Here is a 15,915-nt window from a genome sequence, read left to right as displayed (position 1 = left end):
AAATTGATACAAGAATCTTGACATATGCATGTTACCTTATGAATGTGCAAGACCCAAAACCCACAAAGCTAAGCCTGGTGGTTTCACTAGAATGTCTTTTTCCTGATGTTTATTCTGTGAAAGAGGCAGAACTTCTCCTTTGTTCTCAGGAGGGGAAGAGAAAGGCGAATGCAAGTCTCCCAGATAACAGAATAGTAACAATCACTGTTCAAGCAGTGACATGGACAAACATTGACAGCATCTCTCAGGTGGACAGAACCTTGGTACAGATTTTCCAAACAGAATGATTTGAGAACTGCACACACTGGTTCATACTTATACAAGGATAATAAAAATGCAGCTATTTGAGTGAGCTTTGTTTTTAAGGGGAATAAGATGAAAATGCTAAATACAACCGATCACTCTGAACATTTGTAATAATTCTCACGAAGAACCAAAATTAATCCCAAAATACATGTCAGAGTCAAAGTATAAATACTGCATGCTGATAACGTAAAGATGGTGAGAGAACCAAAACCTCAGTTACCTGCATATCCATAGTCAACATTTCTATTATTTTGTGAAATGTATGAATGCCCAACACAGTGCATAGCTAAGAGGGTATTCTGCTTGCCTGAGAGGCAGGCTTATTTGATGTGGTACTTCAGTGTGATCATATACCCAAAAATTACACCTGGACTGTAAAAGTCTGGCATACATGAAATCATTCTTTCTCTATGTCACAAGACTTGTTCTGAATTCTACAAAAAACAATAGACAAAGCATTAGTTGTGGATGGCTGTTAGCAGCAGGTAGCAGAAGACCACGAGTTGAAGATACTCATGTGAAGGAATGGGAGCAATGGGACCATTGAATCTACCATTGAATTCAATCTACCATTGAATGCATTTATCACTATAAAATAAATATAATTGCTTTTCCCGTATGCAACTGTAAGCGTAAAGCATTTTGTTTTCCCAGATAAATAACTACAGTGTTAAGCAATTATAGTATAATAAAAAAAAATTTAGTTTGGTATAATGCTGAACAGCCATGAAGGACCTTTTAAAAACAATGTTTTAAGTGGTTTAGAACACTTTCTCTCTGCAAGGAAAAGAAGGAAAACACCAGAGGTTTTCCATTCTTACAACATGCTTATTTTGACTTTTGTAATATCTGCTTTTTTTTTTTTTATGTAAGTAAATGTAACACAAGTTGAAGATGATCTTGCATCTCTATTTTAAAGAAAGATTTAACTGTCCAAATCATGGATTCAATTACTGTTGTTTTTTCTGTAAATGTAATGAAAATTTACTACACTATGCTAACTATAATCATAGAATGGTAGGGTTGGAAGGGACCTTTAGAGATCATCTAGTCCAACCCCCTGCAGAAGCAGGTCACCTAGATCAGCTCACACAGGAACATGTCCAGGTGAGTCCTGAAGACCTCCAAGAAAAGAGACTCCACAACCCCTCTGGGCAGCCTGTGCCACTGCTCCGTCACCCTCACAGTAAAATAGTTTTTTCTTAAGTGGAACTTTTTGTGTTCCAGCTTCATCCCATTACCCCTTGTCGTGTTGCTAGATACAATAGAAAAAAAGGATGCCCCAGCCTCCTGACACCCACCATTTAGATATTTGTAAATGTTAATAAGATCTCCCCTCAGTCTCCTCTTCTCTAGACTAAACAGCCCCAGTTCCCACAGCCTTTCCTCGTATGAAAGTCCTCTGATCATCTAGGATGCCTCAGGGGAAAAAAAAAAAAAAAGAAGTACCAGTCTTATTAGAAGGCTCTCCATGTCTATAGGGTCAGATGAAAACTGTAAGATATTATAGAATCACAGAATCATAGAAACATTTTAGCTGGAAGAGACCTTTAAGATCATCGAGTCCAGCCTTTGTCCCAGCCCTATCAACCATTAGACCATTTCCCTAAGTGCAACATCAAACCTTTTCTTAAACACCTCCACAGATGGTGACTCCACCACCTCCCTGGGCAGCCCATTCCAATGCCTGACAACACTTTCAGTAAAGAAATTCCTCCAAATATCCAGCCTGAACTTCCCCTGGTGCAACTTGAGGCCGTTTCCTCTTGTTCTATTGCTTGTTAGTAGGGAGAACAGATCAACCCCCCGCCTCACTACAGCTTCCTTACATGTAGTTTTAGAGAGTGATAAGATCTCCCCTGAGCCTTCTTTTCTCCAGGCTAAACAGCCCCAGATTCCTCAGCTGTTCCTCACATGACACGTGCTCCAAATCCTTTACTAGCTTGGTAGCCCACCTCTGGATCCTCTCTACAAGTGTCCTTCTTATAGAGAGAGGCCCAAAACTGGAGACAGTATTTGAGGTGTGGCCTCACCAAAGCCAAGTACAGGGGAATGATCACCTCCCTCCTCCTTGCTCCTGCTGATAACCCTTAAAATTTATATTGCTGAGTTAGGTCTTCATGGTCAAAGTCTTGCACGTTAGGCCTTCAGCAGTACAAAGCAACCACTGTTCCTAAACGCTCCTGTCTTCTGATGCAACATGGGCTATCAGTAAATTTTCATGGTTATAGTCTAAAGGCTAGATTTCTTGCATAGCAACTGATACTTCCTGAACAACAGTAACTCATTAAAAAGTTTTCTTTCACCAGTTGACAAGCATGCTTATACTGCTGTTGAGAGACAGAAGAGTATGCAGAGCCAGAGTGTAAACACTTACGAGAAATCAAAGCTTAACAACTCAGCTTGGTATTTTCTTCTGTGGACCTTAAAAGTCTGTTCTATGGACCATAAAAGTCTCTTCTATTTTTAGTCAAAGTAATTTATATTTCTACTGATAATTTGTTTTATCCTTTCTCTGTATGCAGTTCTAACAAAGTAACTTTTTCAGAGGCTTTGCATCTTGAACACTTTGATGGTAAATAATTTTTGAAAAGTTGATTGATGACACATTCTGAAAAGAAGTCCCCATGACACACCTCAAGTAGGATATTCTCTGTTACTACAATATAACTGTACAGCTCTACCCATCTTCTTCCATTTATATCAACTTTTCAAGTAACAAAATAGATGTAAGAAGAATGAATGGAAAAGTTCTAAGGTGCGTGCACACTTTTTCATGTGTATATGCTTCATTTAATTAAAAAAATAAACAAACAGAAGAAAAAGAATAATTACCTACAGATTTACCACAGGAAACAAAATACTTTCTTGCAAACTATAAAAGGTGTAATTTTCTGACCAGTTTGTTACCGAAGTCAAATCAAAAAAGTTCATGAGGTTCTAAACAATATATTCTGTGTTTCAAGGATCAGCAAAAGATTCTAGAATGACAACCACAGAATTTAACTCATTCATTTTGTGAAAAAACCCAGATTTTTTTATATATTGAATCGTTTCTTACATTGTAACTCATCATACCAATATTAGACTGTTACAGAATTAAGTAATTAATGATCTGAAATGAACTACTATTGTGGACACAGTGTATTCTTGGTAAATAGAACCGATTATATTCTGTCACACATACTGTAAAGATGCCCACAGAATTTGGTCATTTAATTCCAGTGATCAGCTATATTTGTTTAGAGGTGATCAATGCATATAAAATGAAAACTGCTAACGGAGAGAAGAATACTAAATTGTAATCACACTACTTCAAAAGATGCTGAAGGGAGCTTGTCCTGTTCTAGATAACTAATAACACTAAGCCTTATTCTTCACCCTAAAGTAATTACATTGACTTAAGAGTTGATAGTCCTGATTTTTCCTATGTAAGTAGGATCAGAATAGGTCCCATTTACCCAGAGGACTTCACACACTCTAATGAGTGTTATGTCAATATATGTCTCAGAAGAGGAGACTTGAGTAGAGCTGATGTAAATATACCTGCTTTTTTGTCTGCCTTCTCACTAAAGAATGAAAATCTAGGGCAGAGGATATGAAGGATACAAATGGAATGCTAAACATAAGGAAAGTAAATTGAATAGCATCATATTTCCAAATGGCCAGACTTACTTGATCTTAAAACACTTCAGACCATTCTTAGTTTAATGATACATCCCAAGACTTACTTGTCAGTCATAACATTCACTAGCTTTGTTGTTTTTTACTTCCCTAACTTAAGCTAAATGAAAAGAACAGGCCTACAATGTCATGTTGCAGATCCTTTACAGACTGAATGGAGGAAACAGATTTAAGCTGTCTTGACTTTGACAGTGCTGAACATGCTATTGTAAAGTGTTTAGTTTCTTTCTGTGCTTGTGAACTGTTTTATTGTAGGATGTGTATTGAAGTTGTGGGGTTAAAATAGGAAAATAGATTTATACCTTACACATTACCTCACTTGTTACAGATGTGCTTCTGAAGTACTTAAGGAGTCTCATTTAAAAAAAAAAGAAGTTACTATTTCAGAACCCCTCATCACTGAAAGCAGATGATTTTTTAACCTTTTTTTTTTTTCCTGGAAATGTAAAGCTTTAACCTAGCATTACTGTCTTTCTCATGTTGTAGTTGAAGCAATTTAATGATAAGATATGTCAGCTTCTCTAAAGACAACAAAGAGAAGGCTTTTTAACAATTTTTGGGTAATAAAACCTTACCTTTTAATCCTGTAACAGACACAGAGTTAGTTAACAGACAAAGCCATTATGAGATCTAATATACTTGAAACAATTTTCCACAAAACCTAATTGGGATTCTGCTATGAATATGAATATATGAATACGAATAGTCAGAAGAAATTAACATATTTCCCTTAGTTAAACAGTAATACTTTCTAGGTTGATCAGAATGATTTGTGGCTATTTACAATTGAATTTTCACCTGAAAATAAAAATCAGATTTGCACATCAGTTTGTGACATAAAGGGATAAATATTCTATTCCATTGACAGTGATCTAAAGTTCTAGCAGAAATACTTTTTAGTGCTTGTAGTGACAGCTGAAAACCATCTACATACTACATACTCAAGGCAGTGTGCTCCTCACAAACCTACTTTGAGAAATTCAGAAAAGATTCCTTCTTTGGTACTTTAAATATGTTTTAAACATCTAAATCTAAATAGCATATTTATTTCTCTGCAACAAATATTATAAAGTCACTAGGTAGATTTGTTTGTTAAGTAGATATATTAAGATATATCTTTAATGTCCACATTAGCACTTGAGAATGCAGTCTCAGTTTTAGTCTCCTTAATTAAAAATGGGGCAATTTATTCCATTAGCACTCACCTACAAAAGTGAGCAAGATCACCAACAACAGGATAAGGGCAAAGATGCATGGAATCAAGATTAGGAGCAAAAGTCGAAGGAACTTGGCAGAAGCCAGTTTCTGAGAACAACCATCCCCCATCTTATCCTCATCTGTTCTTAAGACCTGAAAAACAAAAGAGCACAGGTTTATCGTTCTGGGGTCAATTAGTAACTCCTGTGTTTTCAGTAGCAGTCCTCCCTCCTCATTACACAGAACAGCTGTATGATTTAAATACATGCTAAGTAGCTTTTAAATTCTTAAGGAAAAGTTGTATGCAAACTTTCTTTTTGGCAGTCTACTGTAATCCATATAATTTTGTTTCCTCCACCCAGTATCCACAGACTTACAGCTCCACTGAAACAGCTAAACATCTCTGATGAGCTAGAAGTTGGATAGGAATTTAATTTGAAAAAAAAAAAAAGTAAAATATGTCATAAACTTAAGCAATAAGGATAAGTACAGCTTATTTTATAATTTAAAGTAATCCATTACTAATTATTCGAGAACCCTATGTTCTGAAGTTTTTTATATTAAGGAACTTAGCAACTATTATAATATTTAAGTGACAACAACAGCAATGCTTGTTCCACTTACTATACACAGGAACAGTGTCTCATTTTTTAAGTACTTTGCAAATTTATAAATCATCACAGTATTCTCCAGAGCTTGCAACTAGTATTTTCTCTTCTGTAAGTGCAATACAAAATAGAGACAAATAATTTTCTAAATTCAATTGAGCTGCACAAAGTACAAAAAATCAAACCTTTTTAAAAGTCAAAACATGTTTATATATATATATATATATATATATATATATATATATATATACCTATTGAAACATATCTCCATTAAGATGATGACCTCATATATTGGAAAAATAAACAGAAATAAAACCAACCTTCCAAATGAATATTTAATAGCAAGACTAAAACTGTTGTTATGAAGTTAAACATCTTCACTCAAATTCCGATTTTCCCTATGATAAGGTGAAACTGGATTATAGGAATGTTAATTCCAGACAACGTCCTCCCAAAAGATGACAAATAGTTTATCCTCTCTATCAGCATGATCAATCCCATTGAAGTTGGTTGTGACAAAAGTGTAAATGCATCCATTACTCTGACTGCCTCTCCTCAAAGAACCTCAAGAGACTGAGGTCTACAACATAGATATTACTAGTCTTGTAACAGCTTGTCTTTGTGGGTTATCCCTTTGGTTGGTACTGCTCTAAGTGCCTCTGTGAAGAACAAGTTACCAGACTGGCTGGCACAAATGCAGGTTGGAACTATTTCTTAAGGAACTGCTGCACAGAACTTCTCAACCTCACTGCCCATTTTACTGCCTTGACTGAGAAGACTGTAGGTGTAAGTGGGAATTACAGCATAATTTTCCATCATTCTGCAAGGCCTCTTGTTCTAGCATGGCAAAAAGACTTCTTGTAAGCAAACTTTCCCTGCTAATAGTATTAGAATTATGACCTACTTCTGATAACACCAGTTAATAGACACCACAGACATGTAATTAAGAAAACTGCTAAAAGTGCCATTGTTGCTAAACTGCAGCAGCAACAGGGAGTGGGAATGTGAAAACATCTCCACAGACACTAGGGTCAATGGAGAAAGAGGGGGAAGAGGGTGCCTAGGCCCTGAAAGAAAGACTCCCCTGTGACCTGTGGTGAGAACCATGATGAGGCAGCTGTGCCCCTGCAGTCCATGGGGGAGCAGCGATCTACTTGCAGCCCATGGAGGACCCCACGCCAGAGTGGGTGGATGCCTGAAGGAGGCTGTAACTCTGTGAGAAGCCCACCCTGGAGCAGGTTCCTGGCAGGACCTGGGAGCCCGTGGAGAAAGAGGAGCCCATGCCAGAGCAGGTTTGCTGTCAGGACTTGTGATCCTGTGAGGGACTCAGGCTGGAGCACTCTGTCCCTGAAGGACTGTTCTCCTGGTGGGTTGACCCACGTTAGGGCAGGGTGTGAGGAGCTGCCCCTATGGGAGGCGCCATGCTGGAGCAGTTCATGAGGAACTGTAGCCCATGGGAAGGATCCACATTGGAGAAGTTCATGAGGGACTGTCTCCCGTTGGAGGAGCCCCACAGTGTAGCAGTGGGAAGTGTGAGGAGGCCTCCCCCTGAAAAGAAGCAGTGGCAAAGTCCATCTGTAATGAACTGACCACAGCTCTCATCCCCTGTGCTGCTGGGAGGGAAGGAAGGAGAGTCCTGGGAAGAAGGAGGGGTGGGGGCAGGTGTTTTAAGATTCGGCTTTATTTTTCATCTCCCTGTTTTTATAGTTCATTAATAAATCAAACCTGCAACTTTTGAGTTCAATTTCCCCTTCAGTCTGAAGCAGCTAAAAATTACATCTACAATTCAATGAGAATCAAAACCATGTGAACATATGCTCCTCCTGAATCAGAGCACACTATCCCTTGAAGTCACAGTATGCTGTAAAAAAGAACACAGTTCTGCTGGGCCAGATAACAGGGAGCAGGACCATCACTATATAGCCCAGTGATTAAGGCAGTCAGGAGCTGTTTCTTCAAGACAAACAAACCTAAGAGCCAGCTTTGTCTTTGGAGTAAAAAACTTATCAATAAACAACAAAGTTGTATTATCAAAGAACTGTGAAGACACACAGAAACAGTATTCATGATCTTTCCTTTTTGACTCTTCTTGGGAGAAGGGGATGATACTAAATGTTTTGAAGGTACAGGAGATCTTAATCATCCCAAGCACAAGTATATAACTGAGAGCAATTACCACCACTGTTCTACAGATGCCTCAGTGTTAACCAAGGAGAAACATTAAATTTGTGCCAATGAAAACAGTGAGCTTCACATTCATACTAACCTCAAACATTTTCTTCATTGTCAGCTCCTGAAAGCAACAATAAACGTCAATCTTAACTTACTACGACAGATTTTTAAAGATAATATTGTATCCAAACTTGTTTTCAGTAACTGCTCAAGAAGACAATATTGGATTGTGAAAGACAAGTTTCTCTAAACACCACAAATTGCTAGTTTTGTATAGCAGCAAACATTTACAGGCAACTAAACAGCCTGCTGTATTTTCCCTTCTACAGGAAAAGACTTAATGAAAAATACTAAAGCTATTTAAAATCATCATTGGTGACTCAGCAAGCATAAACTTAACTTTTCCAGTTTCCCAATGTTGATGGTTTTCCATCACTTGAATATCTACATGGAGTTTATTTCCATCAGTTTCTGTGGTGACTATGAAATAAAACTAGAGATAGTGCTAATGGTTCTCATATCACTAGTGAGAATTTAGTAGTGTCCTATAAGTAAATATGAATAGATTACACCTGCTTTTTAATATATTCCCTGACATTGTTTTTTTTCCTCTAGCCACCAAATATTGCAATACCCAAAGAATAAAGACACCAGTTTTAAGTGCTCTAGTATGCCAATAGTATCTGTATGAACTTCAGACACACTCTGTCCTCACAATTCTAATCAATAATGGAATAGAAGCATAAACAATGGACTAAAGGCATAAATAATTCAATCCTGAGAGAAAAATGGGCCTGTAAAGAGGGCTGCTACATATTCACTTGGCTCACTTCAAACTTGTAAGATACACATTTATCCCCCTTTCCAAGGGAAGAGCAAGACTTAGAAGCAGAATCCTTGAGGTCAGACTGAAAGAAACCAACCCTAAACACTGGATATTTTGGCATAAAGTAGATTTAACACAGCACTAGACCAAAATATATTCTCAATAGTTGAAAAATACTGGGGCAAGTTCCCTTCTTATCACTGTTGTTAGAAAAGTCAAGAAACACATCTTTGAATTAAATACATAGTTAGGAAATGTCAGTGTTTGTTTTTTAAGGCAACAAGTAATTTGTTTTTAATACAATCAGATTTTGTATTAAACAAGAATGTAGTCAGAATACAGGATGCTTAAAAACACCAGATAATTTCTCGTGACAGCTGAAGAATTCTGTCTCTAATGAAATGAAGGAACTAAAGGAAATACACCATGAAGTAACTGAGCTAATTTCAGTGCAGGCTCATTTAGGATTGCTGGATCAGACTGCTCACAGTTGATTTTGTGAAACCACAGAGGCAGAAGAAACTAAGAAGGAGAAAAAATACAGTCCCATCTGACTACAGAAAGACTAAAAACTCATTGGACCAAAATTCACAGCTTATCTTCTGCAAAATGTGGGGAGAATCTGATCTCACAGGTGTTATTTCAATAACATGCTTGTCATATTAAAGCACAGAAATGGCAGATTACATTAAGATTATAGATGAAAATTCAACAGTAGCATGTAATTTTCCTTTTAGACACAAAAGTATGAAAGTTCCTAGATGATAAAACAGCGTGAATCAAGGTATAAACACTTGACAAAAATGTCTCCTGCTGCTGTCACCACAAACTGAATAGATGTTCTCCCAATAAAAAAAAATATCACTAGGACTAACAGCCTACTGTCAGTGTCTTCTATGCATGAGTACCTACAAAGTAATGCAGAAGACAACTGTTAGATCAGAAGCATCAAACTATCTTGAGCAAGGCATACACCAAGGTACTACGTAATGTTTATACAGAAAAGAGGTGGAATTACTACAAATTGCTACCGTGAAATACAGAAATAATGTAATTAGGAGCCATAAACAGGAGGGCTTGTAGAAGTCTTCATAATACCACTGAGGAATATGCTGCCCGTCAAGTGAGAGTTTATATATGGAAAATATGTTAGTTGATAAAAACTACCTGCAGTTCTTTCCATATCCATGATAATGTTCCTTGTCTAATGTTGAAACAATGCTGTGATGTCAGCTCCTGTGATTTTACCAGCTCTCACAATACTGGTCTTAAAGGTCTAGATATTGGATTCATGTGACCATAGCAGTCATTACAGCTTTCCTTTCCCTATAAGGGGAGATAGGTTCCCAGTTCTCAAGGCTATCAAGCAAAAATTGAACATGTCAAGTGTCAATGTTTAAACACACAACAGTATATATAAAGAAATTTAAACATACTCATTCTTACAGCTTCTTTTGACCATCTCACAATATTCAAATGTCTGGGAGTAACACAGGCTGCAAATGTTCTACCTTTTTTACCATTTCTGTCCTGTTCACATGAAAATTTAAGTCAGCAATGCACTTCTATTTGACTACTTTATCATCTAAAAATATAAAACCGTGCTTTAATAGTCACTGTAACAAGTAGAAAGTATATGATAAATCCTTCACAGGTAAAGTCACACACTAAAAATAGGAACAGGCAAAAAGTCACTGGAAACAAGGTTTTACATAATCTGTCATTTTCAGTGTTACAGGACTAAGAGAGCCAAAGATGATGAAGGGAGTGGAGCATCTCCCTTATGATGAATGGCTGAGGGAGCTGGGACTCTTCAGCTTGGAGGAGACTGAGGGGTGACCTCATTAATGTTTACAAATATGTAAAGGGTAGGTATCAGGAGGATGGAGCCAGGCTCTTCTCAATGATGTCCAATGACAGGACAAGGGGCAACAGGTTGGAACATAAGAGGTTCCAAAGAAACACAAGGAAAAACTTCTTCATTGTGAGAGTGACTGAGCACTGGAACAGGCTGCCCAGATGAGTTGTGGAATCTCCTTCTCTGGGAACATTCAAAATCCACCTGGCCAAGTTCCTGTGTGACCTACTCTAGGTGGTCCTGCTCTGGCAGGGAGGTTGGGAGATGATCTTTCAAAGTCCCTTCCAGCCCTTGCAATTCTGTGATTATGTGATTCTGTGAACTGAAGAATGAATGTTAAGGCAGAATACAAAATTGCTTACTAAGCAGCTTTTGTCAGCAAATATTCCATATCCCCAGAAATTTGTCTGCAGAAACTCCATATTCTCAAATTACAGATTTCTGTTGTAACTAATTCAAAGTTCGTTTTGATTACCAGACCTCCTTTCCAATCTATGAAATAAAATACTCTGATTCACCCCTATTTTAACCACTGAAATATAAACACATTGAGTCATCATACCAATCTGAAATATACAGTCCCAGTAAGGGAGATGTCATATAAAGCTGGGCACATATATTTCCAAAATAAATATTTAGTTAGTGCTAGATGCCATGTCCAGACAGATTCTTTTGGCAGAAACTCATTCCACCTCCCTGACTTATATTTTCACTTAAAGTAAGAAGAGTGTAACTGTGTCAGAGATGTTTCTTCTGCATATAGAAGAAACAATGTGTAGAGTAAGGTGGCATTTTTGCCTTTCAGACTACCATAGAGACCTACTGGCCACTTCTTCTGTTCAAGTGACCTTTCAAGCAGTTATTAATCCAGCATGAAACATGGTGTCATAAAAATCCAAACCAGGCATCACCAGAAGGCAATTAATGAATGTTGATATGGTATTCTTTCTTTCATTTCTGTCACACTAAATTTGGGGTTCTTAACTCCTGACAAATCATTTCAGCAGTTCTGTGAGGTGCTGAGACAACTTTGGAACTGCAAAATTGCAGAGATTCTCATGAGAAGCTCAAAAGAGACAAGGTGACATTCAGGTATGTCACACTCAGCTCTCTGACAACATAGTTCTGATGCTGCTGCAGCTGGTTTGAGACAGAGCCAGCAGTGAGTGTGCTGAGAAAAAAATCCAAGCAACAACTACAGTGTTCCAGGTATCTATGTGTTTGAGACCCCACACTGCTCCCTGTCAAGCTAAATCTCCTTTGTTCCTACACTGCTGTCCAAACAGCATGACTGTAGATCCCTCAGAAATAACCCACTGTCACTTTGAACTTTCTACCTGAGGCACAACCAGCTATCTATCAGAGCTACCAACACAGAGTTCCAAACATGTTTTTATGTGAGATGACAGATGAATGCTATGCTACCAGTGGTGTTACCACTGTCCAAGTTACTATCTTGGAGCATATGCTCAGTTTAAGAGAGCTAGCTCCTGATGCAACATCTCTTTCATATTCATTCTTACCTTTCTGAAGACTTTGAGGGATGTGGAAATAAGTTGGTTGCTAGACATAAGCACTACAGCCAAGGAATCTGGAGCTCTGAGTTTATTCTCATTTCATCTAGTTCTTTTGAGATAGGCTCCAGTGTTTTATCTTGACAATGCAGTGGATTATAAAGGCACTTTGAAAAGTATCTACTTGATACTGAAATAAACATAAGTAATGTAATAATTAGTGTCCCCGAGAGACTTGATTTAGAAGTCAGTTATTCACATGCAAACCACTGACCCTGGCTCTCCACTACAGGTGATCTATGCTTAACATCTCATGAAAAGGGGCAGAAGTGGAAAAGAAAGGGTTTTCTTGGATTTCATGTATCCAGTGTGATACCAATAACCGCTCTCCACCTCACTTACAGTGACAATTAGACACATCATTTCGCCATCATAGAGGGTCAGTACTAATTATTCTTCAAAAACTGAATTAGATGACAGGGAAAAAAAAAGGATATTTATCACTACTAGAGAACAGTATTATCACCTGTTCAATAACAACATTTGTATCTCTTGCCTTTTCAAAAGAAGTGCTGCTGAATAGGGATTCCACTTTGGCATAAATGCTAATTGTTGACCATTTATCATTACTTGTAATTTCACTGTGGTAAAGTTGCAATTACGACAACAGATACTTCCCACATTTCCAACAGAACCTTGTTAAATTTTCAAGAAAATTCAGATTAAGAAACAGTTCAACTGATGGCAAACTTGCTACAATTCTAAGCAGACTTAATCAGACTTAATTCAGCCTCCCTCAGTGGTGTGAAACTGTTGGGGAAAAATGAATCTTTATCTAATGCAGAATTTACTCTTTAGGGGTTATTAGTTTTTATTAAGTTTCTAGGGCTTGTAAAAAGCATCAGTGGTGCCTTTCTCTTTTTCTGAACACACCCAGAGACCACCCAGCCTTTATGACTACTCAGATGTTCATTACGCTGAGGTTTGCTAGTGAGGTTTGCATAGTAGAGCAGTGGTGGCTCTCCACATTGCTGAAACTCACTATTCAACAGGTACGGGAGTAACACAGTACTCACTTCAGATTCCTGCTTTGCCAGGAATTCAATAAGCAGGTGCCTACACAAGAGCCATTAGCACCAAAAAAGCAGAAGCAGAACTCATACATACACACAAAAAAAACTCAAAACACAACTAAAAAAACCCACAATTCAAGATAACAGAAAGACTATGAAAAAAAAAAAAAAAACCCACAACATTTTGAGGGGGTGGCAGGGTATAGCTAGAAGAAAGCCTCTTCTAAAAAAGGAGCTTTCAAGCCTGGAAAACTGGAAAGGCCCAAAAGAATCCCTGCCTGCCCTGTGGCTCCCATTCAGTGTACCAACAACTGCCTGCATAGAGATCCCACCAGAAGCCCCATCCTGCACAAGGAAACCACACCTCATAGCAGGGTAGAATCATAGAATCATTTCATCTAGAAGACACCTTTAAGATCATAGGGTCCAGCCTTTGTCCCAGCCTTATCAACCACTAGACCATTTACCTAAGTGCAACATCCAACTGTTTCCTAAACGTCTCCAGGGACGATGAGCCCACCACCTCCCTGGGCAGCCCGTTCCAATGCCTGACTACTCTTTCAGTAGAGAAATACCTCCTGGTATCCAGTCTGAACCTCCCCTGGCAAAACTTGAGGCCATTTCTTGTTCTAGTGCTTGTTAGTAGGGAGAATAGACCAATCCCCATCTCACTACAACTTCCTTTCAGATAGTTGTAGAGAGCAATAAGATCTGCCCTGAGCCTTCTTTACTCCAGGCTCCAGGATATAGACATACTTTTTTTTTTTCCTATTAATTCCTGATCAGTAGGCTCAGCCTTCTGAACTTAAATGTGACCAGTACATCACAGCTGTGCCATGCACACTGCTGATTCTACAATTACTCAAACTATTTAAAAACAGAAGCTTTCAATGACATGAATTGGATGCTACACTGGAATGCAAGCTAAACAAATGGCAAGAATCTTCTAAGAAGCATTGTCTCCTTATGTTTCGTACATTTCATATTCTTTTTTTCTCTCTATGCCACATGAAATGGAAGAGGTGCAGTGTGATGCAGTCCCCAGGAAGGAAACTCATATCTACCTTCACCTCCATTTCCCTAAGGACTAGGTGAAGACAACTTATTGTTTAATATAGAGAACGTTTATTTTAGAAGAAAAAGTGAGTCCAGGAAGAGCAGTAGCTTACAGGACCACCTGCAATGATTCTTGCACCTGCAATTCTAACAGTCTTCTTTCCCACCAGTTTATATGATCTGTCCCCCATGGGTTACTCTGTGAGGGAGTTTTTTAAAGTGACTCAGTTTCTGCATCCTCTCTGGAAAAAAACCCAACAAAAACCTCCCCGCAATATGTGTTGATCTAGCACATATGCAAAGGCTGGAGCCCCACGGAACGCATACTGGGGTGGGAAACATGCTTTGCAACGAGAAGCAGGGCTTGAACTGTCAAAGCACGGACTCCAGAGAGGAGTCTTAAGAGATGTCTCGTTCCGAGCGGAGCGGTCTGTGCCGGGGCCGGTGTGGCACCGGGAGCCGCTGGCCGCCGGCACTAGGACCTGTCGAAGGGGCTGCCCGTCCCGCTCTATTTTTACTACGGTATTTTTTGCATTCAGACTTTCCACTGCAGGCGGCCCGGGTCAGGGGATCCGCTCTGCCGGGGGAATCTGACGGGTCAGCCCAGCAAGGGTTATTTATAGATGGGCGGGGGACAGCGGGAAGGGATGCGAGAGGCATCATGTTCTTCCGTCGCGGGGCAGCGGACTGGGACAGACTCCCACGAACGACCACCCCCGCCCGCCGTCCCGCGGCACAGCCGGGCAAGGCGGCTGTGGCGGGGAAACACCGAGCGCCGCGGCCCGCCGAGCCCCCGCCTTGATCTGCGCTCGCCAGCCCACCCGGTGCCGCCCGCCCGGCCTGACCCACACTCGCCAGCCCGCCCCGCACCTCTCGCCCGGCCTGACCCGCGCTCGCCAGCCCGCCCCGCACCTCTCGCCCGGCCTGACCCGCGCTCGCCAGCCCGCCCCGCACCTCTCGCCCGGCCTGACCCGCCCGCACTCGCCAGCCCGCCCCGCACCTCTCGCCCGTCCTGATCCGCGCTCGCCAGCCCGCCCCGCACCTCTCGCCCGGCCTGACCCGCCCGCACTCGCCAGCCTGCCCCGCACCTCTCGCCCAGCCTGACCCGCCCGCGCTCGGCAGCCCGCCCCGCACCTCTCGCCCGGCCTGACCCGCGCTCGCCAGCCCGCCCCGCACCTCTCGCCCGTCCTGACCCGCACTCGCCAGCCCGCCCGATGCCGCCCGCCCGGCCTGACCCGCACTCGCCCGCCTGCCCCGCACTCGCCAGCCCGCCCCGCACCTCTCGCCCGGCCTGACCCGCGCTCGCCAGCCCGCCCCGCACCTCTCGCCCGGCCTGACCTACCCGCCCCTCGCCTCCCGGCCGGCGCGGGTGTAGGACAGTCCGAGCCGGCCGCAGGACACGGAGGCTGCGACTTGAGCCAGAGAGGCCACAACCGAAGCATGGCCTAGGCGCTCTTCTTTCCCTCTTTCCCCCCCCTATTTTTCCTCATGCAGTCTCTGGGGAAGTGACGACCCACCTCATACATGTATTAACTCCCCCGGTTACAGCTCCCAGCAAATGGAGGGGAACTTCTATGCTCTGAGGCTCAGGACAGTTCCAAACAAATCTGCACTACCTCAC

The 15,915-nt window shown here is 40.8% G+C and overlaps 1 protein-coding gene across 1 annotated transcript in view; it reads right to left on the bottom strand.

Moving 5' to 3' along the window:
• CORIN (corin, serine peptidase) overlaps nucleotides 1–15,915 on the bottom strand; it is a 134,801-nt gene that overhangs the window by 115,126 nt on the left and 3,760 nt on the right. Inside the window, exon 2 of the mRNA XM_061993205.1 lies at nucleotides 5,196–5,340. Within this exon, the coding sequence (XP_061849189.1) occupies nucleotides 5,196–5,340 (145 nt within the window). The remainder of the gene's footprint in view (nucleotides 1–5,195; nucleotides 5,341–15,915) is intronic.

Source organism: Colius striatus, chromosome 3 (assembly GCF_028858725.1).
Source record: "Colius striatus isolate bColStr4 chromosome 3, bColStr4.1.hap1, whole genome shotgun sequence".
NCBI classification, from domain to species: Eukaryota; Metazoa; Chordata; class Aves; order Coliiformes; family Coliidae; genus Colius; species Colius striatus.
The sequence above is the reverse complement of the archived record's forward strand: the minus strand, read 5'-3'. Positions and strand labels throughout refer to the sequence as shown.